The 22,316-nt window shown below is 39.2% G+C and overlaps 2 protein-coding genes and 1 long non-coding RNA gene across 10 annotated transcripts in view; all 3 read left to right on the forward strand.

The window, feature by feature from the left end:
• Positions 1–6,282, forward strand: part of PTPN22 (protein tyrosine phosphatase non-receptor type 22) — a 55,904-nt gene extending 49,622 nt beyond the window's left edge. For 6 of the 8 annotated variants that reach the window (XM_032249699.1, XM_032249704.1, XM_032249701.1 and 3 more), the window contains 2 exons: positions 597–674; positions 5,146–6,282. In XM_032249699.1, the coding sequence (XP_032105590.1) occupies positions 597–674; positions 5,146–5,229 (162 nt within the window). In that variant the 3' untranslated portion in view covers positions 5,230–6,282. The remainder of the gene's footprint in view (positions 1–596; positions 675–5,145) is intronic. The other 2 variants (XM_032249703.1, XM_032249706.1) reach the window with 2 other exon arrangements.
• Positions 6,283–7,518: 1,236 nt separating this feature from the next.
• RSBN1 (round spermatid basic protein 1) overlaps positions 7,519–22,316 on the forward strand; it is a 47,814-nt gene continuing 33,016 nt past the window's right edge. The window contains exon 1 of the mRNA XM_032249708.1: positions 7,519–8,366. Coding sequence (XP_032105599.1) covers positions 7,664–8,366 — 703 coding nt within the window. The 5' untranslated portion in view covers positions 7,519–7,663. The remainder of the gene's footprint in view (positions 8,367–22,316) is intronic.
• On the forward strand, positions 8,373–21,982 carry LOC116531069. Its single transcript, XR_004260247.1, has 3 exons — positions 8,373–12,062; positions 12,502–12,504; positions 20,994–21,982. It is a non-coding gene; the product is annotated as an uncharacterized LOC116531069 (long non-coding RNA).

Here is a 22,316-nt window from a genome sequence, read left to right on the forward strand (position 1 = left end):
TGTTGGGGAGGGTGGTCTCGAACTCCTGGCCTCAAGTGATCTGCCCGCCTCAGCCTCCCAAAGTGCTGAAATTACAGGCATGAGTCACCATGCCAGGTTATGAGGCCTGTATTAGAATCACCTATAATTAGAGAAAAATCAGGCTGGAAAGTGGAATGAAAAAAAGAGATTCCAGGGTAGGGGATTAAATAAAAAAAAATAACAGACTTGTCATGAATGAAATATTGTGGAGAATAAATGATGTAAAAATGTACTAAGAGTGGTCAGAGGAAAAAGTAATGTGAAATCCAAAGCCAAAATGTGAATTTCAAGCTGATTTATGATATATTGGATCTTATTTCTTTGGCAAATTTCTTTAGTGTTGGGCTTTACTATAAATTGTTTGCAAAGGAAGACACCTTTTAAGAAAAAAACACAAATACAAATGAGAATATTATAGTGTCAACTCATTTGTAAGCACCTATATTTTGTTGACATTTGACAGTGATATGTTTATTTGGGATTATTAATTACTCTTAACAATTATGTGTGATCTGATCAACTGTCATCTGAGTCTGTCTTTAGTCTTTCCCTTATATTTTTTCTTTTGATTCTAGGTATCTGTAATTCTTGTCCACCAAACAAGCCTGCAGAATCTGTTCAGTCAAGTAACTCCAGCTCATTTCTCAATTTTGGTATGTGTGTTATTTTACAGAAGAGTAAAAAAATTACCCATTTACAGTATAACAGATTCAAATTTAAATATGATTTTAGGTTGCATGTATAGTTCCTCATGTTTATATTCTTTTCCATGCAATTTATCTTTTTATTTTTAACCTTAACTACCTCTTAACATGTCACACAGAATTACCTAGTATATGTGAAAAATAAAGCTAGGTAACCAAATTATTGTGTTGGCATGTAGTAAATAAATATGACTAGCCCAATGAAAAAATTGAGATGCTGTGATATTTCGGTTCATATCTAAAACAAATTTATAAAAAACATACAAGTATGATAAAAAGAACAGCAGTTGCCACTGTCTAATCTTATATAACTAATTTAACATTAGGAAATAAAGCACAATTCTGACAGTTTTAAGGTTTGCTTACCCAATTGCTCATAAGTATATGCTATAAACTTAAAATGATAATTTTATATTATTCTAAGTGATACATATTTATAATACTATTTCAAGTAGTATCATGTATAATTTTTTGTAAGCAGAATAGCAATTAGTGGTAGGCTATTACTACTAAAAATTGTTATTAACCGAAACCACCCTAAAAGAGTGTGAAGCCTCTAGGAGTCCCTGAATCACACTTTGAGAACTGCCGCTTAATGGTGTTGTCTTTCCTTAGAAGATCAAATTGGGTTGCTGCCATCTCCAGACTGTAGGTGGCAAGAAAACAGGAAAAAGTGGAGGTGTGGCCTCCTCTTCTTACTCTTCTGGTCTTCAAAGGCACTGGCCTGGAAATGGCCAGATTATATCAGCTCATATTTTCTTGATGAGAACTTAGACATGTGCTATAATTAAATTGCAAAAGAGATTAGGAAATGTAATATTGTTGGGCAAATAAAATTGCCTACATACAATTCTATTTGAGGAAGAAGCAAAGAAAGATATTGGTGGACAAGTAGCAATCTCTGCCACACTTAAGTTAGAATCCCTATGTCATCTTCACAAAATGTTTAACTAAAATCTCTGGATCTGCCTTTTTTGCCACAAAATTTTGTTTGGATTTCATTAACTTTAAGGTTTAACAAGTTATAATTTAGGCCGGGTGTGGTGGCTTATGCCTGTAATCCCAGCACTTTGGGAGGCTGAGGGAGGTAGATGACGAGGTCAGGAGATTAAGACCATCTTGGCCAACATGGTGAAACCCTGTCTCTACTAAAAATATAAAATTAGCTGGACGTGGTGGCACATGCCTGTAAGCCCAGCTACTCAGGCGGCTGAAGAAGGAGAATCACTTGAATCAGGGAGTTGGAGGTTGCAGTGAGCTGAGATCGTGCCACTGCACTCCAGCCTGGCGACAGAGTGAGACTCCGTCTCAAAAAAAAACTTATAATTTAAAAAATGTATAATTTATGTAAAATCATTTAGCTAAAACATTTACATAGAATATTGTATAAACTATGAAAAAAGCAAGCCAGGCATGGTGGCTCATGCCTGTAATCCCAGCACTTTGGGAGGTAGTGGTGGGAGGATCCCGTGAGCCCAGGAGTTGAAGACCAGTCTGGGCAACATAACGAGACCATCTCATTTAAAAAAAAAAAAAGAAAAAGGAAAAAGCTCCCAACTTTTCCTGGAACACAAATTTTCTCTGCTTCCTTCTTTACTCTAAATCAGTGATACAACTTGAGTAACTCTAGGCCTACCTAGCTTAACAACAGTCTATATAATCCAATATGAGGATAAAATATTAGAGAGCTGCCTCCATGTTGCTTCCTCTCAGATATGCCTAAATTTGAACATTTTATCTACTTAAAAAGCAACACTTTCAATGCCTATAATTCCAGCACTTTGGGAGGCTGAGGAGGGAGGATTGCTTGGGGCCAGGAGTTTGAGACTAGCCTAAGCAACACAGTGAGACTATGTCTCTACAATTTTTTTTTTTTTAAACTAGCCAGGCATGGTGGCATGTGCCTGTAGCTTAGGTGGGAGGATCACTTGAGCCCGGGAGGTTGAGGCTGCAGTGAGCTGTGATCACGCCACTTGCACTCTAGCATGGGTGACAGTGCAAGACTCTGTCTTGGAAAAAAACCCCAAAAAATCAGCACTTACTTTTTTCAGGCAACATCAATTTAAGGGCATGTTACTCAAAAAAGTAGTTAAATCTGAATAAAAAATTTGGGGTTCAAGTTTATTTTCCCTGAATTGGCTCCCATGTAAAAAAAAAAGGTAGCCTGAAACTGTTTTAAACTATTGATCTGTGAAAGAGACTGAATATAGGTATTCCTAAAATTTTAGGTACTCAGTACTAACATATGTCCTTATCTCTACTCCTAATTCACTTGGGTTACAATCAAGTGATCTGTACTGACAGGATGATTCTGACTATTGTGTGTGAAACTATTTAACCAGAAGTATTCCTTCCATCTTCTTTTTTACCACTCAGAAGAGTAAAATGTACATGAACTAGGCTGTATGTCCCCTCCACCAATTTTTTTTTAATCACCATCATTAATAAATTTGAATGTGCCTTTGTTCCCCTTCCCTACCCTCCTTCTCTTCCATTTCTGGCATAGTTTTCTAGATTCATTTTCTTTTTTTTTTTTGAGACCAAGTCTTGCTCTGTTGCCCAGGCTGGAGTGCAGTGGTGCAATCTCGGCTCACTGCAACCTTGGCCTCCCAAGTACAAGCAATTCTCCTGCCTCAGCCTCCTGAGTAACTGGGATTACAGGTGCCTGCCATCATGCCCAACTAATTTTTGTATTTTTACTAGAGATGGGGTTTCACCATGTTGGCCAGGCTGGTCTCCAACTCCTGACCTTAGGTAATCCGTCCACCTCGGCCTCTCAAAGTTCTGGGATTACAGGTATGAGCCACTGTGTCTGGCTTCAAGGTTGAAATTTAAGCAACATTTGAGTAGTTACTATGTGAATTATTGGCCTCAAGCTATCCTCCAAACTTACCTCCAAAAGTGCTGGGATTATAGGTGTGAGCCACCATGACTGACCTGAGCAACATTTGAGTACTTACTATGTGCCAGGCATTGTGCTGGATGCTGTTTTTTTTTTTTTGGTGTTGTTTTCTTTTTTCTCTGCTACCTTGACCTCCCTGGGCTCAAATGATCCACCTACCTAAGCCTCCTGAATATCTGAGACCCGAGGTGCAAGCCACCACATCCAGCTAATTTTTTTGTATTTTTTTGTAGAGACAGGGTTTCACTAATTTGCCCAGGCTGGTCTTGAACTCCTGGGCTCAAGCAATTCCTCCTGCATAGGCCTCCAAATGCTGGGATTACAGGCCACTGCACCCCGCCCCAATCGTTTTTACACAAATACCTCATTTGATCCTTACATCAATTTGTAAGATAATACAATTTGTATGATGATGAAATTAAAGTTTTAGGAATATCTTTGAGTTTTCCATTTTATTATTCTCCTGCACTTCAAACCTTTCATTTCTCACTTTAAACCCCTAAAGTTGCTAAGTGTAAGATAACTTAAAAATACACTGCCATTAGGCCTGGCATGATGGCTAACACCTATAATCCCAGCACTGTGGGAGGCCAAGACAGGTGGATCACTTGAGGTCAGGAGTTTGAGACCAGCCTGGCCAACAGGGTGAAACCCCATCTCTACTAAAAATACAAAAATTAGCTGGGCATGGTGGCTGGTGCTTGTAATCCCAGCTAATCGAGAGGCTGAGGCAGAAGAATCACTTGAACTTGGGAGGCGGAGGTTGCAGTGAGCCAAGATTGCCCCACTGTACTCCAGCCTGGGAGACAGAGCGAGACTCCATCTCAAACAAAAAGACACTGCCATTAAAGAAAAGTCATAAAAGTCATATGTTGCTAAAGTGATAAAGAACCAATGTCATCAACCTGCACATCTTTTGAAAACACCCAAAAATAGCCTTAAGTAGTTGTGAAAATTTCCTCATCTTTGGGGTGGGGTAGGGTGAACAAGTTTGAAGAATAAAGATAAATAATAATGATACTTACCTACTTAGTTTTTCAGGATTGTTTATTTTTTCTAAGCTTTCCAAACATAATCTCTTAGTATAACTGAAGGATTTCTGGATCGACATAGAGGTATAACTGGATGTAATACAATAATGTTATAAGTAATGGTGCTATATTTTTGTGAAATTAAAATTTCGCAGCTTCGTTTGATGGTTAGGAGTGGATGACAAAAAGTCATAGATAAATGATATTATATACTAAATTATCAAAAGCTATATATAACCAGTGTGCTTCATCCTATTATTACCATTATTAAATTTGTAAGTGCTCATCAAATTTAAAGTGTTATTAGTATTCTGTTATCATTTAAACTTTAGATTAATGCCTTAACAATCTATTACTAAATTGGTCAAGATACTGCCTAACCTTTAAAAAAGTTCACGTATTTGCATATAATATACTCTAAAAGCCAAGTATTCATTTCTATATTTAAAACATCTTTCTTTTCATTCAACTTTATTTTTGTTTCCAGGTTTTGCAAACCGTTTTTCAAAACCCAAAGGACCAAGGAATCCACCACCAACTTGGAATATTTAATACAACTCCAGATTTATAAGAATATGGGCTGCAAATACACGTGCGACTAAAACTACTAGAATACTGCCAGTTAAAATAAATGCTCTATATGCATAATACCAAATATAAAGAGATGCTAATGTGTTAATAGCTTTTAAAAGAAAAGCAAAATGCAAATAAGTGCCAGTTTTGCATTTTCATATTACTTACATTGAGTTGAAAACTGCAAATGTTTGTCACTTGAGCTTATGTAGAGAATGCTATATGAGAAACACTTTTAGAATGGATTTATTTTTCATTTTTGCAAGTTATTTTTATCTTACTTTTTTACATAAACAGAAACTTCAAAAGGTTTGTAAGATTTGGATCTCAACTAATTTCTCCATTGCCAGAATTTACTATAAAAAGTTATAAAAAAGACTTACCTTGTGGGTTGTAATACAAACTGCTCTTGACAATGACTATTCCCTGGGAGTTATTTTTGCCTAAATGTAGTATACCTTATAAATCTTCCCAGATGTTGTAGAAAACTGGAATATTAAGAAAATGAGAAATTATGAGAATAAAATGTGCAAATAATGACAATTGTTTGAATATAACAACAAGGCATTCAACTACATTCCTGCTAAGTTTTAACCAAAGTCATTAAATTGCCAATTCTAGAAAAGGAATCAATGAAATATAATAGCTATCTTTTGGTAGCAAGACATAAATTGCACATGTTTATACAGGATCTTTAGATCATGTGCAATTTATATCCAGCCAATCAAAAATACTAGTTTAAAGTAAATTTCTATATGAATATGGATCTCCGATAAGAAAATCTATTTCAACTCTAATTTTATATAGCAAATAAATTGGTAGGTAATTGTTTTTTTAAAAAGAATCTACCTGACTTTCCCTAATGCATTAAAAATCTTATTTAAAGAACTTTATTTATAAGTTTTAGAAACATGTGATATTGCTTAAACATCATTTGTTTGTATTTTTCATTCGGAAGCCCAATAGGGCAAATTGAATGAGATATTATTATGTCTGTTGTAGTACAATGTATCCAATAGATGCTCAATAAACTTTTTTGTTTTTAAACTGACCTCATTACAATGTTTAGGTAATAGTTCTCCAGAAACTAGTGATATCAAACCAGTTATTTTATCTGCTGAGTATATCTCTATAATCAATTACTTCCAAATGTCTTTATCAAGAAAGAAATATATTAAAAGAATTCTAGGTAAAGCTGGGCACTATGAGTGCACCTGTCGGCGCAGCTACTCATTCTTTGAGCCCAGGAGTTGGAGGCCAGCCTGGTCAACAGAGCAAGACCTTGTATTTCCCTTTTTTTAAGAGTCAGGGTCTGGATCTGTCACCAAGGCCACAGTGCAGTGGCACGACCACTCCTCCCCCTCGGCTTCCCAAGTAGCCAGGACTACAGGCGTGTGCCTGGATAATTTAAAAAATATTTTTGAGGGACAAGGGCTCATACGTTACCTAGGCTGATCTCGAACTCCTGGCCTCAAGCAATCCTCCCACCTGGGTCTCCCAAAGCTAGCGGATTACCAGCGGGAGCCACCGCACCCCGCCCCACCCATCTCTAAATAAATACATAAAAGAAACCCAGGTAAAAGCTAAAGCGAGGATGAAATTCTAAACGCATTTCTGAGCAGCAACTATATCGTAGTGAACAGTGACGATTTTTGGTGTGTTCTCTGGTAGGCACACTTTTCAAATTTGTGCAATCTATATCCTTAACATTTGAAAAACAAATCTTATTAAAATCTTAAACATGGTTTCCATCTACAATTTTTCGTAACTTAGGGATATATTCAAAATAAATGCTGACCCTTTCCTGACATTAGAGGGATATGGCTCGACATATCCCTCTGTGAGTGAGGAGGGGCCGCACTCACCAGGACCCCAAGGAGTTCTCGCACCCGACTTCTTAGGCCTGTAGTTGTAACTGTAACAATGCCCCAGATGCTTGAAAATATTTCTGAATTGCGGCCCTATCTGATTTTTACAGCAAAACCACCCTTATTTTACATATTACTAAATCCTCTTTTCATCTTCATCTCCCGTCAAAGTTAAAAGGATGGAGATTCTTTTACCTCACAAAGGTTATGAGAGGAATGTTAAATTTAAAAGTCACTGTGGAGACCACCTCCACTGTGTAAAACGAGGAAGGGTCACAGGAAGATGATAATGGGAACACGCCTCCAGACTCTGAAAGCCATTAACATTGTTTCGGCCGTTAGGGCGGTTGGCGGCAAATCACCGCCCAGCAGCGGTTGCGTCGCAGCCAGAAGCGTGACTTCGCGCACGCTCCCTTTCCGCTTCTCCACTCAGAGCCGGGGACGCGGCGCGGGGCGCGGCGGAACTACAGTTCCCATGACGCTTTGCGCGGCCCAGGGTGCTTTTACAATAGAAGGTCGGTTGGAAGGGCCTGCGGAGAAAAGCTGGGAACGGCCGCTTCCGGCATGTTCATCTCTGGACGAAGAGCGGCCGACAAGTGGAGGGCGGGGGAGAGACTCCAATGCCCAGCGGGCAGTGCGCGGGCGGCGCTTGCGCGATGCGCAGACGGGGGGGCGGTCGGGCCATTTAAATGTGTGTTTGTGGGTGAAATGGCTGCGCAGGTCGGAGCGGTGCGCGTAGTACGGGCGGTGGCGGCGCAGGAGGAGCCGGACAAAGAGGGGAAGGAGAAACCTCATGCTGGGGTCTCCCCGCGGGGAGTGAAGCGGCAGCGCCGATCTAGCAGTGGGGGGTCTCAGGAGAAGCGGGGGCGGCCGAGCCAGGAGCCCCCTCTCGCTCCCCCTCACCGCCGGCGTCGCAGCCGCCAACATCCTGGGCCGCTGCCGCCAACGAATGCAGCCCCAACTGTCCCAGGCCCTGTTGAGCCTCTTCTCCTGCCGCCTCCGCCGCCACCTTCGCTGGCACCCGCCGGGCCCGCTGTCGCTGCCCCTCTCCCGGCCCCAAGCACCTCGGCCCTCTTCACCTTCTCGCCTCTGACGGTGAGCGCGGCCGGGCCCAAGCATAAGGGCTACAAGGAGCGGCACAAGCACCATCACCACCGCGGCTCCGATGGTGACCCCAGCTCCTGCGGAACCGATCTCAAGCACAAGGACAAGCAGGAAAACGGCGAGAGGACTGGAGGGGTGCCTCTCATCAAAGCCCCCAAGAGAGGTGAGAGCAGGCAAACTGCCCGGCTTGGGTTCTAGGTCTCTCTCAGTTCCGATATCCCGCATCTTTAGGACTGAAACACGCCAAAGCCCTGCTTACCTCCTGCTGCTCTACTTCTCTAAGCCCACTAGGGTGGACCCTGGATTTCAGATCGTTGACACAGTTTGATCTAACTACTTGAGGCTTCTCGCTCCGAGGCCGAGCTGTCAGTTACTAACCCCTTTACCAGTCCCCCGGAGCTTCTCACCATTTGTTTTCAAATTCTGCAAGGTTTCCGCGCCGCCTTAGATTAGTAGGTGGGGTACTAAAAAATGTCTTTCCAAAGTAAAGGCATGTTGCTAAAATCCCTTCTCCTTGTTTTGCTTGCTGGAAAGCTTTAGTGTCTGCTCTCCCTTACTCCAGAATAGTCACGGGTATGATTCCAGTCTTTCAGGAGGGAATTCATGTAAAGGTTACACGACTCACTGGTTGACTTACCTTCTGCAAAGTAAAATACCAAACGCAGTTTACCTTGGTTCTTTTTAATCTAGAGGTAAAAATCATTTTAAAGGTTTCATATTAGCTATTTCAATTGTTAGAATAGGCATGTGGAAGGTTTTCTGTACCCTTTGATACGAGGAAATAGGACCAACAGTGCATCTGAAAAGTGGGTGTGCAGTAAGAGGCCGAAATTCCGGTTGCATTTTATTCTGTCCAGCACAATTTATGAATCTGTTAATTCCAATAGCCCTCAAGAATATATAACTAGAAAATGTAAGAGTATCCAATAAAGTGTGGGTTCTAGAAAAATTAGATTGGCCAAAATTGGCGTCTTCCTGTTCCCAAGTACCTGTAGAATTTATTTTATTTGTTGAAGAAATTTGATGCTATTATTATGCCATATGTTTGTACTTTGTATATTATTTTATATAATTTGCTAGTTATTTTCCCTCAGGAAGATTTAAAATACTTCTTTGTTTTTTAGTACTGGACCAGTTGGGTTATTACATGTTAATGAACCAGTCTTTCCTTGCATTCCTTCCACATATTTGGTCTTAAGGCTAATTTTTTTTTTTTTTTTTTTTTTGGTGCTGTTTGCAAATAATTGCTCAATAAGCATTGACTAGCATTAAATTTTTATTCATTTGGTGGTATCCAAATCTTGTCCTGGGGAATAGAACTTGTGGTAAGATGACAGGATTGCCAGTTTCCACTACCAATATTCGATGATCTTTCTATTTTTACCTGTATTCCCTGCTTTCTCATTGTGTATGTGTGTTTTAACTGTACAGAACTAGAGGGAATCAGTGATCGTATGGCTTAAATTTGTATTGTAGAAAAGGAAACTGAGGCCCAAAGTAGTAAAGAGGCCTGTTTAATCACAGTTAAATTAGCACCAAATGAAAACAAAATTAAGTTTAAAAAAAAAATTATTGGCATAATGGAGTAGAACCCAGACTCCTGAATCTGGCTTCAAGCTTCTCTTCCTGCTATTCATTTTTTCCACTCCTTTGTTTACCTTTTCCCTCTGCTTTGACATTGCAGTAGCTTTAGATCATCAAGGATCTCTGACCTAGCCCAGTTTTATGGGGGGGATAGAGGCAATAACATGTGTAATAATTTACAACGTGCTTCTCTGAAGATGGTACAGGTCCCATGTTCTTTAAAAAAACAAGCTTCTGACCCAATGCTGACTGACAGAACTTTCTCAGGTGATGGAAATTTTCTGTATTTGTGCTGACCGATATGGTAGCCATATGTGGTTCTTGAACAGACTTGTAATGTGACATGATTGAGGAACTGAAATTTTGATTTTATTTAATTCTAATTAATGTATAATTAGTCACATATGGCTAGTGGCTACCACATTGGACAACACCACTCTAAATATTTGTAGTTTGCCAATATGTGAAGAAGAGAAGTGGGTTAAGATAAATCCATTTAAACATTTTAACTTTTGGCCGAAAGATTCTTGGATTATATACCCAAACTAGATTTTTGGGGAAAAAGAGTTTTTTTGGTCAAATACATTTGAGAAAAACTGTATACTCTAGCCTTTTACGTATGTAACATGAACTAGCATTTAAAAAGCTTTGAAAACCCTACAGAAAATAAACTGGTTTAACTTTGCTTAATCCAGGCCTTTGCACATAGTTTGATACCTTTTTTTATCCTCTGAACATCTTTATTGTTACAGTGGTATGCAAGAGGCATGCCTCTGGTATTAATGTGAGTTTAAATCATGGCTCTAACACTTACTGTGTGACCCTGAACAAATTGCTTTAACCTCTTTCAACCACACTTTTGCTACCTGTAAAATGGGGTTGTGGAATTTCATTTATAAGGTTGTTACGTGGATTAAACAGGACATTGTGTGAAAGTACTTACAACAGTGCCTGGCTCATTGTAGGCACTTAGCTAAAACCAGCATTTAATGTTTTATTATGCTTGGTCCTTGAAACAACTCTAACATTAATAAGAAGAGTGGGCAGATTCTTGTTACTTACAAGGCTATGTACTTCCTTAGCTTATTCTCAGATTTCTGAAAACTATTTTAACTGTTCTGGGGTAATTAGTGATTCACAGGAAATTGCAAACATAGTAGAGTCCTTACCTTTTACCAGTTTCCTTCAGTGGTTACGTGTTACATAACTATTGTATAATACCAACACCAGGAAATTGACATTGGTACAATGTATATGTAGCTTTGTGCCATTTTATCATATGTAGATTAGCGTAACCACCACTGCAATCCACATAAAGAATTATTCCACCACCACAAATTATGGCCTCTGTCTCTCTACCATCCCTGTCCCCTGGCAACCACTAATCTGTTTTTCATCTCTGTAATTTTGTCATTTTGAGACTATTATATACATGAAATTATACAGTATGTGATCTTTGGAGATTGCCCTTTTTCACTCAGCATGATGTCCCTGAGATCCATCCCTCTATTACGTTGCTTTATAGTGTTCCATGGTATGGAAGTCCCATGGTTCATCTATTAAATCATTGCCCTATAGAAAGAACGTTTTGGTTATTTCTGGTTTTGTCCATTTATAGATAAAGCTTCTATAAACATTGATGTTTAGGTTTTTGTGTGCATGCAACTTTTCATTTCTTTGGTCATATGGTAAGCCACATCCATGGATTCAGCCAACCTGAAATTGAAAATATTAAAAAAAAAATTGTACTGTACTTGTATGGACTTTTTTCTTGTTACTGTTCCCTAAACAATACAGTATAACAACTATTTATATAGCATTTACATTGTATTATGTATAAAATCATCTGGAGATAATTTAAAGTATAGGGGAGGATGTGCATAGGTTATAAGCAGTTAGTATGGCATTTTGTATCAGGGAGTTGATCATCCTTGGATTTTAGTGTCCTGGGAGGCTCTGGAACCAATCCTCCATGGATATCAAGAATGACTGTGTATGTTTATTTTGTTTGTTCGTTTGTTTTTTTAAGATATTGCTAAAATATTTTCTGGAATGTCTGTACCATTTTACATTCCTGTCAGCAATAGTATCTGGTATTTTCACTATTTTTATTTTAGCTATTTTAATAGATGGGTAGTGATGTATCATCATGATCTTAATTTACGTTTCCCAAATGGCTAGTGATTTTACACATCTTTTCATATCATCATTTGCCATCTATATATCCTGGTCAGCAAAATGTCTTTTTATACCTTTTGCCTATTTTGTAGTTGAAGTATGTGCGTGTGTGTGTATAATTTTTTTTTTTGAGATGGAGTTTCCCTCTTGTTGCCCAGGCTGGAGTGCAATGGTGAGATCTCGGCTCATTGCAACCTCCACCTCCAGGGTTCAAGCGATTCTCCTGCCTCTGACTCCCGAGTCGCTGGGATTACAGGTGCCTGCCACCACGTCCAGCTAATTTTTTGTATTTTTAGTAGAGGCAGGGTCTCACTATGTTGACCAGGCAAGTCTTGAACTCCTGACTTCAGGCGATCTACCTGCCTTGGCCTTCCAGAGTGCTGAGATTACAGGCGTGAGCCACTGTGCCTGGCCCTTGAATTGTATGTTTTTTAATGTCGAGTTTTGATAATTTTTTGTAGATCACAGGTACAGCTTCTTTGTATGGTTTGCATGTATTTTCTCCCAGCCTGTTGCTTGTCTTTTCATCCTTTTAGTTTGTTTGCTTGGTTTTTTTGTTTGTTTGTTTGTTTTTGTTTTTTTTTGTGATGAATTCTCACTTCGTCGGCCAGGCTGGAGTGCACTGACACAATCCTGGCTCACTGTAACCTCCACTTCCCGGGTTTGATTCTCCTGTCTCAGCCTCCCAAGTAGCTGGGATTACAGGTGTTTGCCACCATGCTCGATTAATTTTTATATTTTTAGTAGAGACAGGGTTTCGCCATGTTGGTCTTGAACTCCTGACCTTAGGTGATCTGCCTGCCTTGGTCTCCCAAAGTGCTGGAATTACAGGCGTGGACCACCACGCCCAGCCTGTTTGTTTTTGTTTTTGTTTTCTCCGGAGGGTCTCACTCTGTTATCCAGGCTGGAGAGCGTAGTAATGTGATCATGGCTCACTCTAGCCTCCACCTCTGGGGCTCAAGTGATCCTCCCACCTCAACCTCCTGAGTAGCTGAGACTATAAGTATGCACCACCACACCTGGCTAATTTTTCTTTTCTTTTCTTTTTTTTTTCTTTTTTTTGACAGAGACAGGGTTTGGCCAGGCTGGTCTCTAACTCCTGGGCTCAAGTGAGCCTCCTGCCTTGGCCTACCATAGTGTTGGGATTACAGACAGGAGCCACTGTGCCTAGTCATTTCTATCTTCTCAGTGGGATACTTCACATAGCAAAAGTTTTAAATTTTCTTGATAGCCAATTTACTAAGATTTTTTTCTTTAATGGATCATATTTGGCATCATATCTAACATACCAAGTCCTACATCCCAAAGGTTTTCTCCTAAAAGTTTTATAATTTTAACTTTTATATTTAAATCTGTCATCTATTTGAGTTAATTTTGTACAGGTTTGAGGTTTAGGTAACTTTTTAAATTCTTGCCTACGGATATCCATTTGCTCTAGCACCTTTTGTTGAAAAGGTTAATCTTCTTCCATTGAATTGCTTTTGTACTTTTTTTCAAAATGAGTACAACCTGTAATGTACAATTTTTTTTTTTTTTTAAGACAAAGTCTCACTCTGTGGCCCAGGCTGGAGTTTAGTGGCGCAATCTCAGCTCAGTGTAACCTCCACCTCCTGGGTTCATGAGATTCTCATGCCTTAGCCTCCCAAGTAGCTGGGATTACAGGCACCCACCATCACGTGATGCCCAGCTAATTTTGTATTTTTAGTAGAGATGGGGTTTCATCATGTTGGCCAGGCTGGTCTTGAACTCCTGACCTCAGGCGATCCGCCTGGCTCAGCCGCTCTGTTCATTCATACATGCTGTCTATGGTAGTTTTTGCCCTACGGTAGCAGAATAGAGTAGTTGGGACAGAGACCATAAGACCTGCAAATCCTACTATTTGGCCTTTTACAGAAAAAGTTTGTCACTCTTGAGTTCACTTAAGAGACATGTTCCTTCCTGCAGAGCAGTCCAACAGTATTTAATCCGAATTCATTTGGAGGCTAATTATAAATTATTACAATCTCAGACATTTGGAGTTGTTCATAAATAGTTGAAACAAAAATTTAATCTGTAATTGCTAGGGTAAACTTGTTCATCTGTAAAACAGAAAGCAAAATGATTTTCAGAGCAGTGACGTAAAATACTTAACATTTTCTAGTCAGTGATAGAACTGAATATAGAACTCAGTTTTTTTCACTTATGGACCAGTTGACCTATCTATCTGCTACGCACACTGGGGTTAATTATTTAACAAAGAGATATTTAAATGTTGTTTTTCTTTCATACAGGCAGTAGTCTTGAGTCTAAACTGGTAGTTACCTATGTCTTGTGAAATCTTAGGTTTTTTTTTCTCTCTTTCTTATTGCTCATGAAAACATAGGACAAATATGCTTCCTCAAAAAACCAACAAAAGAAGTAATGCTCCTTTTTAATTATTATTGGTTAGTAAATTCATGATTTTAATATTTTGTTGAAAAGAAAGGAAAGACAGCCCCTGTAGGCTCTCTTCTCCAATGTCATTATGTGACGGGATTGCTCGTATGTATGCCCTTGTGAGTCATCTTTGCTTTCTCATTTTTTTTTTTTTTCACTTTTGGCCACTTGCCTAGCTGCTATCACAGAGTTTAAGTGTTCCTGAGCCAGACATTTAAAGGAAATTTTCTCTTAGGTCAAAAAGCAGGAATTTTAAGTCCAGAAACACTTGTTTTTGATGTCAGAAATGGAGAATTATTGGGATTATAAGGGAATTGAAATAAATAATCTTATTTATCAGAACAACAACTGTAGGGACTAATATTTTTCCCTACTCACCCAGAGAGAGGCAAACACATATTTAAGGGCATCACAAATTTTGGAATGGGCACTAAGTAAAATATTTGCTTAAGTAATACTCCCTTTCTTCCAAGCTACCTCAGGACCATTAATTGTAACCAGATAATCTTAGTTGATCATCTAATGGGAGTGTTGCAGGGAGATGTCTGATAGTGGAGGCAGAAAAGAAGAGAGTGTAGTGGGCAGTATGTTGGAAGAGTTTGAGTTTTGCAGTCAGATAGGTGAAAAGTTTGAATCTTGTCTGTTGTCTACTAGCTTTGTGATCTAATATAAATTATATATCTTGTTTCAGGTTCTGTTTCTTTCTCTGTACTTCATTGGTTTGTTTGAGGATTAAAATGAGGTAACATTTGTGGTGCCTATTAGACACTTGGTAAATAAGGTTTCTTTCCTCTTCCAGAGATCTTTTTTATGTGTTTCTCTTGATAATCAAGATGTGTCAAATATTGTGATTATATTCATTGTTTCATTTAATCCTTAAAATAATTATGAGATAGACTGTAGTATTAATACCTTCCAGGCCGGGCGCAGTGGCTCACGCCTGTAATCCCAGCACTTTGGGAGGCCGAGATGGGTGGATCACGAGGTCAAGAGATCGAGACCATCCTGGTCAACATGGTGAAACCCCGTCTCTACTAAAACTACAAAAAATTAGCTGGGCATGGTGGCACGTGCCTGTAATCCCAGCTACTCAGGAGGCTGAGGCAGGAGAATTGCCTAAACCCGGGAGGCGGAGGTTGCAGTGAGCCAAGATCGCGCCATTGCACTCCAGCCTGGGTAACAAGAGTGAAACTCCGTCTCAAAAAAAAAAAAAAAAAAAAAATTAATACCTTCCCCCTGCTTCCTGAGACAGGGTCTCACTCTGCCGCGCAGGCTGCAGTGGAGTGGAGTGATTATAGCTCACTGTAACTTGAACTCCTAGGCCCAAGCAATCCTCCCACCTCAGCCTGTAGCTAAGCCTAGCTCCCTCCTGTAGCTAGGACTACAGACATGCACTTACAAGCCCAGCTAATTTTTTTATTTTAATTTTTGTAAAGATGGGCCTTGCTGTATTGCCCAGGCTGGTCTTGGATTCCTGGACTCTAGCAATCTTCCTGCCTCAGTCTCCCAAAGTGCTGGAATTACAGACATGAGCCACTGCACCTGGACTTAATAACATTTCAAGATGAGAAAATTGAGGTTAAAGAGACTTATGAGCTTACCCAGAGACCTTAGTAAACAATAGAGCTGGGATATTGACCTAGGTCTATCTAACTGTAGCACTTGTTATTATCTTAAATAGTACACTCTACTGCCTCTATAATTCAACTGTTTTTGGCAATAATTAGTAGTTAACATGTATTGTGTTTGTTCTAGTACTATTATAAGTACTTACATGCATTTTTCATGTACCTTGCATACTAATTTTATGACAAGACACTGTTTTTTCCTCCAGTTTTACTATTGAGAAGCAGTGCAAAGAAATTAACTTGCAAAAAGTTATGCTGTCTCAGTCATTATTGTTGGGAATGCAAAATGATATAGCCACTTTGGAAGACAGTTTGGCAGCTTCTTAACAGATCTAGTAGTCATACTCTGATATTTACCCAGAGGAGCTGAACATTTATGTCCCCACAAAAACCTGTGGATAGGTGTTTATAACAGGTTTATTTGTAATTGCCAAAACTGGGAAGCAATCAAAATGTCCTTCAGTAGATAAATGGATTAACTGTGGTACATCCAGACGGTAGAATATTATTCAGTGTTAAAAAGAAAGGAGCTATCAAGCCATAAAAAGACATGGAGGAACCTTAAGTGCATATTACTAAGGGAAAGAAGCCATTCTGAAAAGGCAGCATATTGTATGATTCTAATTGTATGACACTCTGGAAAAGCAAAACTATGGAGAAAGTTAAAAGATCAGTGGTTCCTAGGGTTTTGGAGAGGGATGCATGAATAGGCAGAGCACAGAGCATTTTATAGGACAGGAAAGCTACTCTTTATGCCATTTAATTAATGGTGGATACATGTCATACATTTATCCAAATCCACAGTATATACAGTACCAAGAATGAACCTGAATGTAAACCAGGGACCGTGGGCGGATAATGATGTGTCAGTGTAGACACATCAGTTGTAACAAACATTCCACTCTGGCTGGAGGTGATAATCAGGGAGACTGCATTTGTGGGAGCCGGATGTGGTTATAGTTCTAGGAATCTGAAACTGCTCTTTAAAAAAATGGTAAAGTTTAGGGAAAAAAATGTTATACTTCTAGAAAGCGATAGAACAGGGATTTAAACCTAGACAGTGCTCTTAAAACACCATAATATAGAGAGATGGTAGGTAAAATAAGGCAGTGTTAAAAACATACAATGATTCACAAATGTTTGGTTTTCAAAATGAGTAGTGTTTTGTTTTTTCTTTTTAGTCAGGTATGTATATAGCACTGGAAGAACTCTCAAGAAGACTGAAAAAAGTTTATTTTCAGAAAACAGCTTTAGCCCTTTAAAAAATCTTGAATAATAAGATGAAAGCAATTACACTTGTTTTGCTTTTGTTCATCTACCATGATTTTTAGGAATTGAAGATACTACTTTTTTTTTCCCAGCTCTAAGCCATAATTTGAGTGTAAGAATTAATTACTGTTAAGACCTTACGTTTTGTAGGCCAGGCATGGTAGCTCCTGCCTATAGTTCCAGTACTTTGGGAGATTGAGGCAGATAGATCACTTGAGGTCAGGAGTTTGAGACCAGCCTGGCCAACACAGTGAAACCCTGTCTGTACCAAAAGATAAAAGAATTAGCTGAGCATGGTGATGTGCGCCTGTAGTTACTTGGGAGGCTGATGGAGAATGGCATGAACTTGGGAGGCAGAGGTTGCAGTGAGCCCAGATTGCAGCACTGCCCTCCAGCCTGGTCGAGAGTAAAACCCCATAAAAAAACAAAAAAAGAACTTAATACTGTGGAAAGCTATTTTTTTGTATCAGTGAAAACTTTCAAAGGTATGAAATTAGATGACAATAGTTGATAATATTGGTAGTAATAGCACATATGAGGATCTTATGAATAATGTCATATATTAATAATGACCTTTTTAAAGACAGCCAGCAATTTGTTTCTTAGGTGAATGTATCTTCCTCTGTAGAATTATGTATTTATATTCTCCTTATATTTAATCACACAGTTCGATATATAAGAGCTTTTTTTTTTTTTTGAGACGGAGTTTCGCTCTTGTTACCCAGGCTGGAGTGCAATGGCGTGATCTCGGCTCACCGCAACCTCCGCCTCCCGGGTTCAGGCAATTCTCCTGCCCCAGCCTCCTGAGTCGCTGGGATTATAGGCACGCGCCACCATGCCCAGCTAATTTTTTGTAGTTTTAGTAGAGACGGGGTTTCACCATGTTGACCAGGATGGTCTCGATCTCTTGACCTCGTGATCCACCCGCCTCGGCCTCCCACAGTGCTGGGATTACAGGCTTGAGCCACCGCGCCCGGCCCCAAGAGCTTTTCTTAATCACAGTTATAGTGTAGGTTGGCTCTTTTTCTATAAAGAACTGCAGTCAATAAATTTTAGCTTTTTATGCTATGGGAAATACTAAAAATGTGCTGAATAGATTCTCTGTTGGAAAGCTTAAACCATAAATAGAAAGGTTGTGAAGACTTTGGACATTGACTTTTAAATAACGTTTTGAATTCAAGGCTAGGCAATTGTTATTTTTCTCATAAATCAACAGTGGCAAGCATTTGATAATAATCTACATATGCCATTTTCAGTTAGTTGCCATCATAATAATTCAGTAATACATTTTGTTTATTCATGGAGATTTGTTAGCCAGAATGAAATGAGTAGTCTTAAATTTCTCTATAAACAAAGTCCAACTTTCTGTATCTTAGCCTAAGTTAGATAGATAAAAGTCAAAAGCTGAGTCTGGGCACGATGGCACATGCCTGTAATCCCAGTACTTTGGGAGGCTGAGGCAGGCAAATTGTTTGAGGTCAGGAGTTTGAGACCAGCCTGACCAACATGGTGAAACCATGTCTCTACTAAAAATACAAAACATTAGCCGTGTGTAGTGGAGCACGCCTGTAGCCTTAGCTACTCCGGAGGCTGAGGCAGGAGACTTGCTGGAACCCAACCTGGGAGGCAGAGGCTGGAGTGAGCCAAGATCGCGCCACTGCACTCCAGCCTGGGTGACAGGGAGCCCCCGCCCAAAAATTTACAGAAAAAAAAAAAAAGTTGAGGTCGGGCGCGGTGGCTCACGCCTGTAATCCCAGCACTTTGGGAGGCCGAGGCAGGTGGATCACGAGGTCAAGAGATTGAGACCATCCTGGCCAACATGGTGAAACCCCGTCTCTACTAAAAATACAAAAATTAGCTGGGCGTTTGGCACGCGCCTGTAGTCCCAGCTACTTGGGAGGCTGAGGCCGAAGAATCGCTTGAACCCAGGAGGCAGAGGTTGCAGTGAGCCGAGATTGCGCCACTGTGCTCCAGCCTGGCAACAGAGCAAGACTCCATCTCAAAAAAAAAAGTTGAAAAGCAGGATTAGTGAGAAGATAGATTGAAATTTTTTTCATATTTAAAACTTTTATCATGTTGATTTATGAGATTACAATATAAGGTTCTTTATACCGTGGTTTTTTTCCTTTTCCTTTTTCTTTTCTTTTTTTTTTGGTTCTTTTTTTTCTTTTTTCTGAGATGGGCCACGTTGTACTAATTGAATGGTTTTCATGTAAGTGAATTTTGTGAAACTCATATAAGTGAAACCCACAGAGAGTTGGTCATATTAAAAATACCACTGGAAAACTGATAGTAATATAGAAAATGTGTTACAGTAAATGCGGTTTCTTCTTGGTGTTAATTTTAGTGGCAGATCTAGGTCGCAGTTCATTTTCTGCATACCAAATACCTCTTCTGAAGCTTAAAATAACAAGATCAGAGATATTTTCTTGTTTTCCTGTGAAGTTGCTAAAATGTTAATAGCAGAGGGTAATTAGATGAATATTTTAAATTGGTCTAACCTTTATGTTTAAGGCATTAACATTTAGTTGCTTGGGAGAATTGCCTAAATTACTGATTTGATATTGGGGAAAGTATTTAGATTAACTTTATTTGGTAAGAAGTATAAATTATTATTACTCAGTGTTTAATTCTCAAATATTTAGTTGTATATAGAATAAAAGATGACTTTTTCTCTTGCCAGGTTAACTGTATTTTGATTATATATAAATTTTGGTATTTGATCACAGTTTAATTACAAGTGATATTTGCAAATAAAGGGTTTTCATTTTATTATACTTAGAAAATATGAAAGACAGTGGAAGTTATTTGGCATTGGTAAAATCTTTGACTTGCTTTTTAAAGTATTTTCTTTAGAAGGTTTCATAAACGTAGTATCTGGTTGACTTGGAGTGATTTTATATAGAGTACTAGAACTGTCATTCATTTACATATTATATGAAGTAAATTCTTAACTCTAAAATTTGTTGAACTTGTTTTTCTAGATGTAATAATAGGATTAATTGGAGTATTTGTCTTAACTCTAAATTACTTCAGTTATGTCAGAAAAAAACAATTGTTTGGTGGGTAAATTCTATACAGTAAGTACTAGGCCAAACTAGAAGTTGGTCAAGACAGGACTGTATCTCGTATTTAATCCTGAAAGTTTCTTGCTAAGTATATTTTCCAACCAGTAAGCAAAAGATGTCATTCTATTTTGAGTTTGTCAATCCATGATAATCCTTTAAAAATTAAATAAGTTTTTAAATGATAAAAGTAATATGTTTATTGTAGAAAAATAGAAAATTCAGTTAAGCAGAAAAGAAGCTAGACATTTAGAATTCTACCACCAATAGATAACTACCATTAATAGCTTGGTATATGTTTTCCCAGATAGTTTTCTTTTTTTTTTTGAGACAGAGTCTCGCTCTGTCACCAGGCACCAGGCTGGAGTGCAGTGGCATGATCTCGGCTCACTGCAACCTTTGCCTCCCAGGTTCAAGCAGTTCTCTTGCCTCAGCCTCCTGAGTAGCTGGGACAACAGGCGTGCGCCACCACACCCGTCTAATTTTTGTGTTTTGTAGTAGAGACGGGGTTTCACCATGATGGCCAGGATGGTCTCAATCTCTTGACCTCGTGATTTGCCTGCCTCAGCCTCCCAAAGTCTCCAGATATTTTTCTATGTGTGTGTGCTTGTGTATGTTTGTGTGGAGAGAGAGAGAGAGAAGGAGAAAGAGTGTGTGTGTGTGTGTGTGTGTGTGTGTGTGTGTGTGTAAAGCATCTGTAGATCAGTCTGATTTTTTCATCTCTTCAGGTCCTTTCCTTCTTTCTGGAATATTTTCTCCTAGACCTTTACATGCCTGACTTGTCTTACTATTTAGGAATTATTCTAAATGTTACCTCCCAAAAAGAGCTTCAAACTTTGTGCATCCCACTTATCATTACCTGGTACTTTGTTTTTCTTGTACAATTAGATCATAAGATCCAAGAGGTGCCAGGAACCATGGCTCATACCTGTAATCCTAGCACTTAGAGAGGTAGAGGCAGGAGTATAGCTTGAGCCCAGGAGTTTGAGACCTGCCTGGGCAACATAGCGAGACTCCATACTCCTCAAAAAGGAGGAGAAAAAGATCCAAGAGATTAGGGATTGTGTATGGCCTTAGCACTATGGCCTTAGTGCTCAGAAGCATACCTAGCACTTAGTAGGTTCTTAAATGTTTGGATGAATGAATGTTTATATAAAAATGGGATCAGAATGTACATGTGTTAAGTGCTCAGGAAAGAAAAGTAAGATATACATCCCTGACCTTAGATTGATGACAGTCCATGGGAGAGGTGGAAAATTAAATGTTAATAACACAGAGTATAAGTGCTAAGATGGGGATACAAAACCAAGGGATCGTGTGGCAGGAATAGCTATCCAGGTTGGGTGGGGAAGAGGAGAAGGCTTTCTGAAAGAATGACAGTCTAAACATTTTGTAACCTTCTGATTTATCAGGCAGTTTTTCCATCTATAATATAATTTATAGTGGCCGGGTAGCATTTTATAATATGTAACTATCAGAGTTTGATCAGTCCCCTGTTACTAGACATTTAGAACATTCCCTGTTTTGTTGTTTTAGATAATGCTGTCATGGATATCTTTATATAATCTTCAATTATTTTCTTTTTTTTTTTTTAAGATGGAGTCTTGCGCTGTCCCAGGCTGGAGTACAGTGGTGTGATCTCGGCTCACTGCAACCTCTGCCTCCCCAGTTCAAGCAGTTCTTCTGCCTCAGCCTCCCGAGTAGCTGGGACTACAGGCACACACCGCCACGCCCTGCTCATTTTTTGTATTTTAGTAGAGATGGGGTTTCATCATGTTGCCCAGGCTGGTCTTGAACTCCTGAGCTCAGGCAGTCCGCCCGTCTCAGCCTCCCAAAGTGCTAGGATTACAGGCGTGAGCCACCGTGCCTTGCTAATCTTCAATTATTTTCTTAGGTAACATTTACTTGGAAGTGAAATTTCTGGGTCTGAGGATTAGAATTTTCTTTTTTTAATTATACTTTAAGTTCTAGGGT

The sequence above is a fragment of the Sapajus apella genome, unplaced genomic scaffold (assembly GCF_009761245.1).
Source record: "Sapajus apella isolate SASKATOON/1434 unplaced genomic scaffold, GSC_monkey_1.0 scaffold69, whole genome shotgun sequence".
Classification (NCBI taxonomy): Eukaryota; Metazoa; Chordata; class Mammalia; order Primates; family Cebidae; genus Sapajus; species Sapajus apella.